The sequence below is a fragment of the Lobosporangium transversale genome (genome assembly GCF_002105155.1).
Source record: "Lobosporangium transversale strain NRRL 3116 chromosome Unknown BCR41scaffold_72, whole genome shotgun sequence".
Classification (NCBI taxonomy): domain Eukaryota; kingdom Fungi; phylum Mortierellomycota; class Mortierellomycetes; order Mortierellales; family Mortierellaceae; genus Lobosporangium; species Lobosporangium transversale.
In genome coordinates this window covers 89,604-104,027 of record NW_019029050.1, presented here as the reverse complement: position 1 = coordinate 104,027, position 14,424 = coordinate 89,604, and the positions used below count along the sequence as shown (strand labels likewise).

At 43.4% G+C, this 14,424-nt stretch overlaps 6 protein-coding genes across 6 annotated transcripts; 5 read left to right on the top strand and 1 right to left on the bottom strand.

The window, feature by feature from the left end:
• Window positions 1-171: 171 nt before the first annotated feature.
• Window positions 172-2,216, bottom strand: BCR41DRAFT_379320 (UNC93-like protein; the record flags this gene model as incomplete). The annotated part of the gene is made up of 2 exons (XM_022027206.1): window positions 172-290; window positions 905-2,216. The coding sequence occupies 2 exons, from the start codon at window positions 2,214-2,216 to the stop codon at window positions 172-174; spliced, it is 1,431 nt and encodes a 476-aa protein (XP_021875710.1).
• Window positions 2,217-5,136: 2,920 nt separating this feature from the next.
• BCR41DRAFT_364457 (hypothetical protein) lies at window positions 5,137-5,456 on the top strand. The gene is made up of 2 exons (XM_022026032.1): window positions 5,137-5,236; window positions 5,323-5,456. Exons 1-2 carry the CDS (start codon window positions 5,176-5,178, stop codon window positions 5,448-5,450), a joined length of 189 nt encoding a protein of 62 aa, XP_021875709.1. The 5' UTR covers window positions 5,137-5,175; the 3' UTR covers window positions 5,451-5,456.
• Window positions 5,457-5,687: 231 nt separating this feature from the next.
• Window positions 5,688-7,344, top strand: BCR41DRAFT_426608 (Alpha/Beta hydrolase protein). Its single transcript, XM_022030751.1, has 3 exons — window positions 5,688-6,446; window positions 6,550-6,890; window positions 6,978-7,344. The coding sequence occupies exons 1-3, from the start codon at window positions 5,753-5,755 to the stop codon at window positions 7,335-7,337; spliced, it is 1,395 nt and encodes a 464-aa protein (XP_021875708.1). The 5' UTR covers window positions 5,688-5,752; the 3' UTR covers window positions 7,338-7,344.
• Window positions 7,345-7,443: 99 nt separating this feature from the next.
• Window positions 7,444-10,480, top strand: BCR41DRAFT_364455 (hypothetical protein). Its single transcript, XM_022026031.1, has 4 exons — window positions 7,444-8,412; window positions 8,533-8,680; window positions 8,819-9,050; window positions 9,176-10,480. Exons 1-4 carry the CDS (start codon window positions 7,664-7,666, stop codon window positions 10,408-10,410), a joined length of 2,364 nt encoding a protein of 787 aa, XP_021875707.1. The 5' UTR covers window positions 7,444-7,663; the 3' UTR covers window positions 10,411-10,480.
• An 11-nt stretch (window positions 10,481-10,491) lies between these two features.
• BCR41DRAFT_227535 (Mre11 DNA-binding presumed domain-domain-containing protein) lies at window positions 10,492-13,659 on the top strand. The gene is made up of 11 exons (XM_022020046.1): window positions 10,492-10,667; window positions 10,824-11,004; window positions 11,107-11,264; window positions 11,364-11,714; window positions 11,814-12,156; window positions 12,274-12,441; window positions 12,551-12,674; window positions 12,765-12,945; window positions 13,059-13,143; window positions 13,258-13,318; window positions 13,426-13,659. The coding sequence occupies exons 1-10, from the start codon at window positions 10,645-10,647 to the stop codon at window positions 13,312-13,314; spliced, it is 1,671 nt and encodes a 556-aa protein (XP_021875706.1). The 5' UTR covers window positions 10,492-10,644; the 3' UTR covers window positions 13,315-13,318; window positions 13,426-13,659.
• On the top strand, window positions 13,246-14,397 carry BCR41DRAFT_227520 (hypothetical protein). The gene is made up of 2 exons (XM_022020045.1): window positions 13,246-14,024; window positions 14,137-14,397. The coding sequence occupies exons 1-2, from the start codon at window positions 13,624-13,626 to the stop codon at window positions 14,357-14,359; spliced, it is 624 nt and encodes a 207-aa protein (XP_021875705.1). The 5' UTR covers window positions 13,246-13,623; the 3' UTR covers window positions 14,360-14,397.
• The last annotated feature ends 27 nt before the right edge of the window (window positions 14,398-14,424 follow it).

Sequence of the window (14,424 nt, the reverse complement as noted above, 5' to 3'; positions counted from 1 at the left end):
GAGATAGAATGGCTGTCAATAGAATCCATGTCCTGTTCGTCATCATATCGTGTAGAGCTCCCACTGCTTACAGGACCCACTACTTGCTCGAAAAGCCCATAAGGCTGAAGATGTCCAACTGCTGAGGGGTTGGCAATAGTCGGTACGATATTAGCATCTCCTTCTCCTGCTTCATTTGATACCGCAGGCGTTGGAGACTCGGCGGGCGGCTGCATATGAAGATATGGAGAATAAAGAGGCATTGGGGGCGTAGAGTCGTCTGAAATCATAAGCGTTGGTGCAGACACAGCCTGGAAATTGTTTGGAATTGGCGATGACTGGCTTGAGTAACTATATGTGCTTGGTGGCTGCAGCGTTGATGTCTGATGTGAGATTTGTTGAAATGCCCCTGAAGATTCTGCTTCTGATTGCACGTAATTTGTCGAGTATGTTGGTCTTAATCTGATAGAAGAATGATGCTGAATCTCCGCCATTGGAGGCATAGAACCAACAAAATACGGATTGCGATCTAGCGGTTGATGGTATGAATCCTGTAGGTGATTTTGGTATATTTGTAGCGGGGCATTCATCGAGCCATACGAGGCGATGTCATGGTTGAAAGAGACATTACCGACTGAGTTCAGCATGCTTTCATGCGGCGCTGTTTGTGTGGGGTTTTCCTCTTCGATATTATCCTCCTGAACACCCGACACCCTGCTGTTCATGTAGCGTGATATAGAGGGATTCTGTCTCGAAGACATACTCGGGCCCATTTTGCCTGCCTCATTTGTGGCACATATTGTGGTTACATCCGCTTCGAGGCTGGAGCGGTCTCTTGAGGACTGCATTTGCGCTGCTGCCTCACCCGCCTCGTTTATGGAAGCATTGCAGCATGGTTCATCCTCATTTTCGCCATATTCCTGACTCTGATCTCCTTGCTCGTCATAATCGTCAATCGTTGTGTCGGTGACTGTCCTGCAAACGAGGAACATGGCAGCAATGGAGAGTGCACACAAGATCCAGTTGGTAATTAGATATTCTTTAAGAGGTGTTTGAGCCAAATCTAGAGGGGCTGCCACTGCACCGCCAAGAGATTGGATTGACTTGAAGAATCCGGCATATCGAGATAATTCGTCGTGCTTGTTGGAGAGAGCGCCCATGAGCCAATAGCAGTACACAGCAAATGCTGCGTCACAGAAGCCGAACATAGCGTAGATAGCTAGAAGTCCTGTATACGTACTTCCGTGTTCATAATCTATTAAGTCATTGCTCTGCAATTGCTTCCGTTCCCAGTTGTGGCGAAGTTGGACCATCAAGGCTGCAACCCAGGTTGCCATAAATAGCACCCCTACCAAGATTAATCCTAGAACAGCCCTTCTAGAGCGCTTGACAGGTATCCGATCAAGTAGATACCCCAGTACGACGGCACCAATGATCTGGGCAATCCAAAACAACATCGAGTTGAGCGATCGTGTCCTGATATTGAAGTTGAAGCCATTGAAGTCATTGAATTGATATGTGTATGAAAAGTTGGAGAAGAAGAATGCTGGGATCAAGAGCAACATGCGCCAATCGCAAAAGACTGCAAGGATAGCAACACATTCCGCACGGAGACCTGAGAACTTTGCGACGCTCACAGCTTCACCATTATCCCGCACGATCGTCGATGGTCGGGCCAAGAAGAAGGCTAGCAGTGTAGCAAGGCCCATGACGACCATGTAAACGATGTATGTTGTTGGTGAGACGTCGTCGGGGTCCATGCCAGGAGCACTATTCATTACGAGTGGCAAGATAGATCCAATGACGGCACCAAGATTGAAGATAGCCCAGAAGACCGCAATATATTTACCCTTATTATCCTCAGTCGGGTAAGACATCATCATTGCGCCGTGTGTGACCCAGATTAGACCAGCACCGAGCCCAAGTAAAATTCCTGCTAATGGTGGGTATATCGAGCGATCGTCGTCCTTTGCAAGTAACATAGATCCTGCATAGAGCACAAAACTGAGGCCACCAAAGACAACACATAGCCTAGGTCCGATCATATTATGAGTGCCTCCAGCCAATAGAAATCCGACGATATAAGCGATGGAGGATGAGGTGATGGCAAGATTTTGAGCAGTGGGCGAGTGCTTCCCAGCATTTCCAATGGAGGACATAGCATTAAACATGCCGATGGTACCAAAGCAGATGATGCCCATCAGAATGATCTGACGCATGGCTCTCGAGACAGCCATGGTTGACAAATGGCCTCAGATGAGCTGCTTTTGCTTCTTATTGAGTGATGAATAATTGATTGTTATTGTTGGATTAAGAATAAAGCAGAAATGTCAGTGGCAATGAGTGGCCATATGGGAAGAAGATAGGCACACTCACGCTCGCCAGACTCTGACACTGTTCAAAACTTCCCAGCTACTAGTTGTTGTGTCTTATCCTCGCCAGTGTCTGCTGGCCTATGGTTCCTTGAATTTCCTCGTTGTTGAATGTTGTTTCCCACTAATTACTGGTTCCTTTTGACCTCTGTTAATGTTTAATGAAGCAATGGATTGAGGTCGATGACAAATTCCCAAAAGCAAGAGAGAAGAGGAGGAGGAACAAAAAATAAAAAATAAAAAAATTAACAATGCAATTCTAGGACTGAACTTAAGGCTAATGATAAAAACTAAAATGATTGAATACAAGAAAGGAAGTAAAAAAGTGTTATTGCTATGCGATTCTAAAAGTAAACGCTTGGGATGGAGTGGTGTTGGTGTTCAGGAGTGAGTCCAATGTCAATTAAAATGGAAACAATGGAAAGCAAGGAATCAACACTAATGATTATTTGAGACCCCAGTTTATCAAAAAAAACAAACCGCCCAATCTCTGTCGAATTTTCCTGATTGGCTGGAAAAAAATAAGGGATCAGTCTGTACAAGATAACTAGCCAGCCAGCCAGTCTAGCTCATAGTGGCACTCTCCATGATTGTCGACAGCGAGATTTTGTCTTGCACAAATGGGTTGGCGTTACTAGTGTAACTTGGTTCAAAGAGAGAATAAAAAAAGGACTATGATCACCTCCATGCTCTACTGTTTTTTTTCAAGCTTCTGCCGGATCGATAAAACGTCGATAGTTGTCCTCGACTAATCTCAAGTCACTTGCTCCTGAAAAGGACTTTGTCTGTAAGTTTGGCTCAACGGAACAGTGAAGGGTCACGTCAGTTTAACCTACCTACCATCATTGCTCTTCCCCTTCTTCCCATAACCGCCACTCAGCCGAGTTTATTCTAATCGCCAAGCGGTTGCACGTGTTCTGCACAACCATATCAGTCACCCTGAAATCCTTGAATACTGCTATAGCTATTTAACTTTGTGATCTCAATGGATAAATGAAAAGTTCTCAAGCGTTGAAGCATTTCTGAAGCGATGAGATATCAGCTCTACACTCTCGAACTTTACGTCTAATAACAGAAATAGGCTCCTTACTACATCTCTTAAAAACCGGTCTATACCCTTCAAACTTGAGATCCTAATGGTCCAACCTACACTTGAAAGGCCCATTCGGAAGATCACGAGCGGATAACTATCTTCATAACATGTGTTCGGCCCGGGACCTGGGGGGTGGGTTGCTGAAAGGTGCAAATGTAAGATGTTCGTTTTAGGAGCTTCCGTTCATAGAAAGTCTATTGACACCCTTGAATTCCCGAAAGACCCTAATGTTATATGGAAAGATGGGATTTGTTTGGGGCCGATATTATACGTTCGTTGTCCAGACATAGAAGAAGCTTCTGTTCGCAAGGCTGTCCGCAAAGCTAATAGTTTAGATCATTTTTGCAATATAGTGAGTAAAAAATAACGTGAGAATGAAGGCATGACCAATAGATTTGGACACAATACTGAAGTGCACATCAAGCATCACTCTCTGTTTCGAGCAAATGAGCGCTACCTACGGTTTCAAGCGAATGAGCGTTACCTATTGATTCAAGTGAGTGAAGCGCCTTTTCTCAAGTACTGTATCACCTACCGCAGTAATCTGATATGACTCCGTGCGAAAATGGTTTACAGCTTTACCAGGCAAGCCACCAAATGGCCCCAAAATCAACTGTGAAATAATTTTGGAACAGATGTCTTGAGAGTCACCAGGAAGACTCACTGTTGCCGGTGCCAGCTGCATGTAATAGTAAAGAAAAGTTTTATTTTTTTATTTTTTTATTTTTTTTTAAAACATGGGCAGTAGTATTGTGTGTGGTGTGTACAGGTCTCGTTCGGATACTCCCAGGAAAATCGGTTTATCTCCACTTACATTCTGTCTTCTCGCAACGCTCATGACTTTATTTCTTTATTTCCCTTCTCTCTGTCAAGAAAAAAGAAAAATCGACGCTAATGGCACCTATGACTCAATCTCCATGCTTATCGCAGAGCCCCACAACTATCCCCATTTTTATTGTAGCTGGAAATATGAATGGTACAAATACCAGCAGCTATAATCAGGTGTGTTAACAGCTTTGAATATTCATGACTCTCTTTCTTGCTCATCCTACACAACTGATCAGAACAATAGAACGATGAGAGTGTATTTTTAGGCTGCGGCATATCTCGCTGGACGGATTATGACGTTTAGTGGTGTCTCCCTCTTGCTGCTGGGGCTTTGTAAGTCAATATGCTCAGTAATGATTATAAGCATTGCAAGCTGCTTTCAATTCCTAACCCTCTTTCATTTTAGGTTGTGCTTGTATACTCTTATTGCGTTTCAACCGAGGTCACCGAAATCCCAGAGTGCAAAGAGTAGAAGGCGAAAAAGCACATGTTCTTGATCAGGAAGCCATCAACCAGTTCTTTCCCGTTCGCATCTGGCCGTCAGAGCAACGCTTTATTATTGACAGCAAAAACCGCATGATAGCGGTTTCTGAATTATCTAAAGAATTAAAGCTCGACTCTACAATAGGCAGGATAGGCGTAGAAGATCATAATGCCTTCAAAGAACAGCGATTTGGACAGTGGTCACTATATAAAAAACTGTGGTTTTATAACCGCAATCAGAGCAGCAGCAGCAATTGTGATCGTAGCGTTGGCAACAGCGGCAGCAGTAATAATAATATTTGTTTGAATCCACCCATGGCGACAACAGTTTCGCTTTCACTAGATATTCATTCAATTGAATCCTATAATGCACGGACCTCGCCAATAGAAGTTTCTTGTTCCATTTGTTTGTGTGATTACATGGCAGATGATCGGGTCCGTACCCTCTCTTGCAACCACGAATATCATGCAGAATGCATAGGTAGGAAAAATAGGAGAGATGAAGCGAAGTTGGCCTAATGAGACTGAGAAAGATGATGCGCAATAACCATGGGTAAATAATAATAGATATTTGGCTGACAAGCAAGTCAACACAATGCCCACTGTGTAAGCACGATCTGTTTGGTGATGTAGAGATGCCATCCACACGTATGTCTGTGTCAAGCTCACATTCATCCTCACCATGCCTGCGGTAGTCTTAGGTTGGGCCGAGCCTACGATAGTCTAACTTTCTCAGAAAGTTTTCCGTGTCTATTTAGATTCAATAAATAACAATAAAAACATGTGGACCGGCTGATCTTCTCCCGCAACGAAACATTCTAAACATTCTTTCATAAACCGGTTTCTGTTTATGTCCGTGCACATTGGTTACCCCTGTCCACGTATATGTACACCAGTGTACATGTAGACTTCATGCTTAGTCACTTGAACCTGACCGACTGTTGCTCTCTTTTCATTCCATTTCACTCCATTTGGCATCAACGTAATTACTTTTAAGATGGCTCAAAAGCTGTTAGGCTTTCTTCGGGCGATGGTACCCAGAGTACCTCTAATCGCTGCCACTACACTTAACCACTACGTTTATGGCCCATGCAAGCCTTCATGGTCCTATCGCTTGTCACTCACCGTAGCGCTGATGCGATCATTCATGGAACAAGTGAATCATGTACCTATCATTCAGACTCAAGCCAACTTTAGAATGACAGAAGAAGAAGCACCTGTCGATCCTAGAGCGATCGCTTCACAAATCACGATACCAAAATCATATAGAGACAAAGCTTCGAAGCATATTCAACGATTGATGGATCTGCAGCAAATTGACTCAGCCAAACTAGGCTGGGACTGGAGCAATGATCCCAAAGCTGGGGAACTCCTGCAAGCGGAGTGGACAGAAATGAAATTAAAAGACGACGAGAAGCATATGGACGGTCGTACAGTCTTATACCTCCACGGTGGAGGTTACATTCTTTGTTCAATCTTGACGCACCGGTGTATTACCTCTGAAATAGCTCGTCTTGGTGGAGCCAAAGTCTTATCGATTGATTACAGGTTGGCGCCTGAATCACCCTTTCCAGCCGCTCTGGTGGATGCCATCGCAGCCTATTTGTATCTTCTATACCCTCCTGCGGGCTCAGGTGTTACTGCCATAGATCCAAAGAATGTTGTTATTATGGGAGACTCTGCTGGTGGAGGTGCGTCTATTGGGAGCAATCGCACTAGATGCATCCTTCATAACTTTAAAATTCATATTATTGTACTGAGCAAGTAACTGATTTTTTATTTTCTCATCTGTAGGCCTGACATTCGGTACTATGCTTGCTCTGCGAGATGCAGGGCTTCCTTTGCCTGGTGGTGTGGTTGGTTTGAGTCCATGGCTGGATCTTCTGCATTCTATGCCTTCGCTACTCACTAACAACAATTCGGACTACCTTCCTGAGGAGGGCTTTACTCAAGGAGGGCAGGGATCGCTTGGGAAGATCGCAGCGTTGGCTGCTACCCTTGATACGGAAGATAACTTATTGAACCACCCAGAATTGCCAGAAATTCAATACTATGCAACGAATGCATTACTAGCTTGCCCTTATGTCAGTCCTCTTGTAGCAGACAATCTAGAGGGCACTTGCCCCATGCTGGTGGTAACATTGCTTTTTTTTTTTACGCCCATGCATTGGCAGCCATAAGAACATTTGTTTATAACCCTCAGTATTACATTCAATTTATAGATCGCAGGAGATGGAGAATTGTTGCGCGATGAGGCAATTGTATTTGCAGCAAAAAATGCAAATGCTTCTCCGATACTTCATCTGCTTGTGTACGACGATATGCCACATGTGTTCCCCATGTTCAATTTTCTACCTTCTGCTGCCGACGCTTTGGAGCGAGCAGGCCAATTTATTCGCAGTGTAACATGTAATGGCCATGGTGGCCGAACTCTTGCCAACAAGAGTTCCCTTCGTGTCTGCGTGGATGGACGAGAGCGACCGCTGGAACAGGATGCGGTCCGGGGTTGGGAAAGTCGTGTGGGCAAATTAGGAGGAGGACAAGAAGTTCTGAAGCAACTATGCGAGAGTAGGATTAAATAAAGATGACAGTTGTTTATGATGTTTATTTCTGATTTGGAATGTGAGAGCCAATATGATCGTAGTGCTTACATGATTTTGCGAGGACCAGTCCATTCAGAGCTATCTGGTCCAGACCATTTCCACAAATCTTTGGTTTTTTGCTCCACTCCACCCGCGTAACTGCACAGACGAGAGATAAAAGGCTCCTCTTCTTCTTGTCTATTACCCCTGTACTCCTCCACAAACTTTCCACCTTGCCTCTTGCATATTTGCATTTTCGCGACGGTCATCTGGACAGACTGAGATTACACATTTGCTTTTTTATTTTTTTATTCTAACGTACATTTATGGCGGACGACGACTCGCACGAGCAAACTCCTCTGCTGGAAGATCAAGAAGGCGAACAGGGGCTGGGCCAAACTGAACAAAATCCAGAGGGCAATGATTCTTTTCACACTCGTGCACACGAAGTCATTAGCAATGTTCGGGATGTAATCGAGAATCAGATCCCAAATGGTCATCATACCACGCCGCCGTCGTCTCCGAAAAAAATCCACGCGCTTCTGCCTCGGCTCTTTGGCCTACTCAATTCGCTGGTTGATTCAGTCAATGTGGAGGACGATATTGTCACAGATGATGTCGTTGAGTTCATGGCCGGATTTGGAAAGGAAGTTGTGTATTGTCTTCTCCGTTGTGTTGAGACTTACATGCGAGAAGGGGAGCGCGATGTAGGCCGTAAGAAACTGCTGGAGCGTCGTGCACAAATCGCTCAAGTTGCTGCCGTGGCCATTACCAAGGTTTTTGTGGACAAAGACATGATGGCCACATACTGCCACGTTCTTACTCGACCTTTCTTTGCAGTGGGTGAAGAGCCTAATACGGCCGAGAATGCCATCGAAATTGCTATTCGTGTACATGCTACTGACTTTTTAGCCGACGTTGAGATTCAACGCTGTGTCCAGGCATTGTGGAATGGTCTCATTTTACAAACAGAAGATGACCATTGTCGTGTGCGCTTTGTCGAATACAGCGGAGTACGACGATCTCGTCATCTTTTGTGGGAATGGATCGATATTGGCCGATTGAACGTACCAAAGTAAGCGTCATTTTTATTTTTATTTTATTTTTTATATTTATTTTTATTTATATTTTCCGTTTTGTTGTCATAACTATTGAGTCATGGCTCTAATCGCATTTTTTTCCTTGCCCTAAATAGGTACCAGAATAACATTAAAATTGCCATATTTATTATTTTCCTTATTATGTATACAATTGTCGTGAATGACCGCACAAAGTACCCATCGTTCATTGAATGGGGAGTGTATATCTTCGTTTGTGGCTTCGTCTTTGAGGAAGCTCGACTGGTAAGGAGGATGCTTGACATCACGATGGCCTCCTGTAAAGTTATAAAGTATACAGAAATTATCCAATGTTATCATTTGTCCTATATTTCTAACCAGAGCATGCTCTTCAATTGGCATGTACATTTTCTTTGTGCCTAGATTTTTGAAGGTGGAACGGCCTTCTTCCTTGGGAGTCTCTGGCATTGGATCAATATTATTTCGTATTCCATGTTCTTAGTCTCGTTTGCTTTCCGATTCACAGCATGCTATTTGATGCCTGACTCCGACAATTTTGACAAGTATAATGACATTGCGTACGACTTGCTGGCTTGTCTTGCAATCTTTTTGTGGATCAAGACGCTATCTCTCCTTGATGGCCTTCAATATTTCGGTAGGAGTTGATGTCATCATAACTATAACGATGTCTGTTCGGCGTACTCAATAGCATATATATCGTTGTTTGTGGTCCAACCAATCTTATGTCATTTTTGTTTTTGTTATTTTATTATAAACTAGGAACCATGATCATGGTGTTACAAAGGATGCTCAAGGATGGTATCATGTTCTTCTGGTTCTTGGCGTGGGTTTACATTGGATTCTTTCAGAGTTTCTATGCACTCGAAAGAGACGAGGAGAAAAACTTCAGAAAATCGACTATGCTCCTGGTCAAAGGCTTCCTCCAGGATCCTGATTGGGAAACCGCAGAGGCTATTGATGAACGATATGGCAACTTCCTCTTTGGACTTTACCTTTTCTTGACCTCAATTATTCTCCTCAATCTGTTGATTGCTCTCTTCAACTCGTCATATACGAACATTACAGATTCTGCTGAGAAAGAGTATTTGGCTCTATTTACATTCAAAGTTTTCTCATATCTCAAATCTCCAGATGAGTTCCCATACGCTGCTCCCTTCAATTTGCTCGAGGTGTTTTTCGTCATTCCCCTTAGTTACGTCCTCTCCAAGACCAGTTACAGAAAGTTAAACCGAGGTGTCATGGGTCCTCTCTTCTGTATTCCTATCTTGATAATCGCCCTTGCTGAGCGAAGACGTTATCTTTATCTCAGTAATACCAATGAAGAAAACAAGATTCAGGGCGGACGACGTGTTTATCGTCATTTGACTGAGGACGACGCTAATGCAGAGGACGTGGATGACTTGTTTTTGTTGGCGACCCAGGAACTTGGGGGGAATGAAAGTGAAGCAGGAAATGGCGGGTCAAGGGCAAATAGTATTCTTCGAGCAGAGGAGGGTGTAATTGCTGCAGGCACAGATGATCTTTGGACGTCATCGCGTTCTCCGCTAGAATCTTTCGAGGATTTCAGGGAGCGTCGCATTCACGAGAGAGAATCAAAGAAGAGCGGAGACAAGCATTTGAAGGATCTAATTGGAAAACCCATTTCTGGCACTATCGCCTTGCCCAATGCGGAGCAGGCGTCGTCCTCCGTGGATGGAGGCCGTCCTAGACGTCCTTCCTCTTTAGCGCCTGGGGAAATTGACCATTCGCAAGGACAACTGACTGATACACTGGTTCAGTCATTGTTGGCTAGCTTAGCAAGGATGGAGAACAGACAGAAAGCCTTGGAGGCTACACTTCAAACTTATATTGATAACGACAAGCAGGCCAAAGCCATCTCTCAGGCTACTAAACTTACATCGGATGATATAGACTTGGGAAACACAGAGGAACAGGCAGATCCTGAACAGGAGGTGCCTGAGGAAGAGGAAGGTAATCAAGAAAATGAGCCTTAAATTCCATCCCGGGACATAGTTGTCCAAACTTTTATAATTTTTCTAATAAAAAATAAAAAAACATGTATGCACTACCCGCAGTTATTAATGTGACCAGTTGAGACGCGTTTGGGCTTTTAAACAATCGCCACCAAAAAGCAATTCTCTGACAATCTTCGTATTTTTACATCTTCCTCATTCGCAACAATAACAATTGACAAGGAATACAAGCGTTTGGCTCAGTCGCTTGCACTCATGGAAAACAATCCTTCGTACTCGTAATCGACGATTAGCTTTTTTTTTTTTTTTTTTTTTTTTTTTAATGCCAGTCTACACCAAAAAAGAAAAAATAGAAGTTGCTGCTCCAATAGTATATATGACTAATAGCAACTCACCAGCTGGTATATATATGTGAACATGATCTAATTTGTTAGACAGCAACACCACCCTAACTCGCAATGGAGTGAAGGAGATACAGAAATAGAGGAAAAGGATACATTTTCGATCTTGGTGGCAACAGATAATCATCTAGGCTATCTGGAGAAAGATCCTATCCGGGGAGATGACTCTTTTGCAGCTTTTGAGGAAATCCTTGCGCTGGCTGCAGAATCTGAGGTATGAATAAAAAATAGGGTCTTTTAAAATAAAAAAAAATAAAAAAAAAACGCTGGATGGTTGCAAATCCGACTACTAATTCGATATAATTCAAAAAAAAAGGTAGACATGATCTTGCTTGGAGGAGATCTATTTCATGAGAACAAGCCGTCGCGCAAAACAATGTATATCACAACTAAGCTCTTGCGCAAATATTGTCTTGGCGACAAGCCCGTTAGTCTTGAGTTTTTGAGTGATCCTACAGACAACTTCCCAGAAGGGTAAGAGGCTGCTTTTTTTCCTTTTTTTCTAGAGGAAGAAGAAAGAGGCGGTAAAAATTATACTCAGTTGCCATCTTCATTTTCTTCACTGCAAATTAGTATCAAGAATGTTAATTATATGGACGAGAATTTAAACGTGGCGATCCCTGTGTTTTCAATCCATGGAAATCATGATGATCCTTCTGGTGATGGTAACCTATGTGCTCTGGACCAGTTAGCAATGACGGGTCTTGTCAATTACTTCGGTCGTTCGCAGGAGATCGATAATGTCATTGTAAAGCCTATTTTATTGCAGAAAGGCGCCAGCCGTTTAGCTCTTTATGGTATTGGCAACATTCGCGACGAAAGACTGCACCAAACCTTCTTGCGGCGTAATGTCAAAATGATGCGGCCTGTAGAAGAAGAAGACGAAGAACCTTGGTACAACTTGCTCGTTCTACATCAAAATCGGTATGTTATCTAAAACAATGACTTCTAGTGGGATTGATAAACAGATGAATCAACTTACGAATACTCTAACAGCCAATTTTTCTTGACCCAATGGCACAGAGTTATGCATGGCCCCAAAAGCTACATTCCTGAAGCATTTTTAGACGACTTTATCAACCTAGTCATCTGGGGGCATGAACATGAATGTCTTATCGACCCCACCTATAATCCTCAACAAGGCTTCCATGTGAGTCAGCCGGGTTCCTCTGTTGCAACCAGTCTGTCGGAAGGGGAGTCCAAGGAAAAACACGTTGCCATCCTCAAAATATGTAAAGGGAGGTTCAATATCCAAAAAATACGATTGCAGTCTGTGCGTCCATTCATTATGAGCGACGTGGTACTAGCGGATCATGACCTTGACCCAACAAACCAACAGAAAGTTAACAGATTCATCTCTGAAAAGGTAAAGCCCCCATTTGATCTTGTAACACGTTTTTTTTTTTTTTTTTTTTTTTTTTTTTTTTGCCTCTTTTACGTGCTATTGGCCCTCACAGTGGAGAGCTTCCCTATTTCAACGTAGGTCAGAGAGCTTGTGCAGAAGGCAAAGGAAGAATGGACCGAAAAAAACGGCCATGTAAGCCGCAAACGGCGGATGTATAATGAAGATAACAGCGATGAAGAAGAGCCTGCACAAGAAACTGTTCAAACACAGGAACCAGAGGTCCCGAAACCGCTAATCAGACTAAGGGTAAAGGGGATATGGTATAAGGGATGGTTCATAGCAGAAGCTGTGAATGGATGTAGGGGACTGGCTATCCATTTGGATATTTAAATATTTTGCTATTTACCTGAAATAGGTCGAGTATAGTGGAGGCTATGAAATTTTCAACCCTCAGCGATTTGGTCAAGAGTTTGTTGACATGGTTGCCAACCCCCGCGATGTTGTACATTTTTACCGCCGCAAAACGACCGTAAACAAAAGTAGTATGGGATTCAGGCTTGCAATCTCCCCTTTGTTTACTGTCATCTTGAGGGACATACAGCTTACAGTTCTTTCCTTTCAATAATTAGACACAAAGACAAAGCCTGAAATGGATGATGTAGCCGCGCCAGAAAAATTAGACACCATGCGTGTAGAAAATTTGGTACAGAAGTATCTTTCAGCACAGAATCTTAGCATCTTGCCAGAGATACAGCTTGCAGATGCAGTTCGCATCTATGTTGAAAAGGACGAGAAGGATGCTGTAAAAGAGTATGATGCATGTTTTATGAGATCAAGCCTTCATTGGCAACAATATCCGCATGGTTGCATGTGGCATTTGATCACATATTGATATCCTTTGCTTCTTTTATATACTTTGGCAGCTTCGTACTGACATCGCTTGACCGAATGCAAAAAGCTATACGGACAAAGCAGAATATCGAGCTCGAAGAGGCTCTCTTAAAAGAGGTAAATACGAAAGACATCGTGGTTTGTAATGCAATTGTTTCAGTTTACTGCTATTGCACCAGTTCCCTGAATTTACTGGCATGTAATTATATTATTGTGCTCAAAGATTAACAGGGAAAAGGATATACAGGCCGAAACATATGCACGCGAGCACCCAAATGGAATTCTTGACCATGTAAGTTCCCCACTTTATATCTACTATGTATGAATTTCATCCGCGCAGAGCGATGCTTTTTTTTTTTTATCGCTCATGCGACCAGTCCTGCTGCCTTTTACACTTAGAAATCAACATCTGGCGGTAAAATCCTGGATCAAAACGGAGATGATGAGAATTTAGACAACGATGCCATCCTTGAAAAGAACCCTACAAAGCCATCAAAGGGGCGTGGGACAACAAAGTCCACCGCCACACAACTTAGCCGGGGCCGTGGTAGAGGGAAGGCAGCAGCTAGAGCTTCTACCCTTAATTCGAATACGAGCATGGATGTCGATCTGAACTCTGGCAGCGAGGAACAGGACAACGAAGAGATCAATAAAACCGCTTCATCTAGAGGACGTACTCCAGGAGCTGGGACCAAGACTGCAGTATCTTCTACTACAGCGAAAGCCCGAAAATCTGGAGCCAAAGTGCTTGCACTGGACTCCCAAGACGAAGATGAAGGCGAAGGAAACATAGATGATGATGACTATGGAAAATCACATGCCTTCAATAGTGCTCCCCATGCAAATGAGGCTCATGTGATTTTAGATACTGATGATGAAGACAAAGGACCACCTCAGAAAGCTATTGACGTTGATCATGAAGAGGATGAAGAAGACGAGGACGAATTCCTATTGCCGAAACGTGGAGCAAAGGCTAAGGGCAAAGCCCGCGCAAAGAGGTACCATATATTTTGTGAACAAAGTACCGATTGAGCATAGCTTTTGTCTCTTTTTAAAAGCCTATACTATTGCCATTGACAGTCCGATCACCTCTATATGTATTTCAATTAGCCCTGCAAAAGAAAAGCCTGCATCAAAGGCGAGAGCTAGTGCGGTTACAAAGACTGCGACAGCTTCTACAACCAGTTCTGGCAGCAGCGGAGGAGCAACTTCAAGTAGTAAGCCAGCAGCGACCCCAACGCGGCCCAAAGGCCAAGCAAGCCAGAGTGCTAGCCAAGCACCATCACGGCTCGTCGTATCGATCGGTAGCCGCAAGAAAAAACCACTGATCTAGCAGAAGTTGTATTTTCAATAAACTTCCGTCTATATACATGCAATTAAATATATATTTTTTTTTTA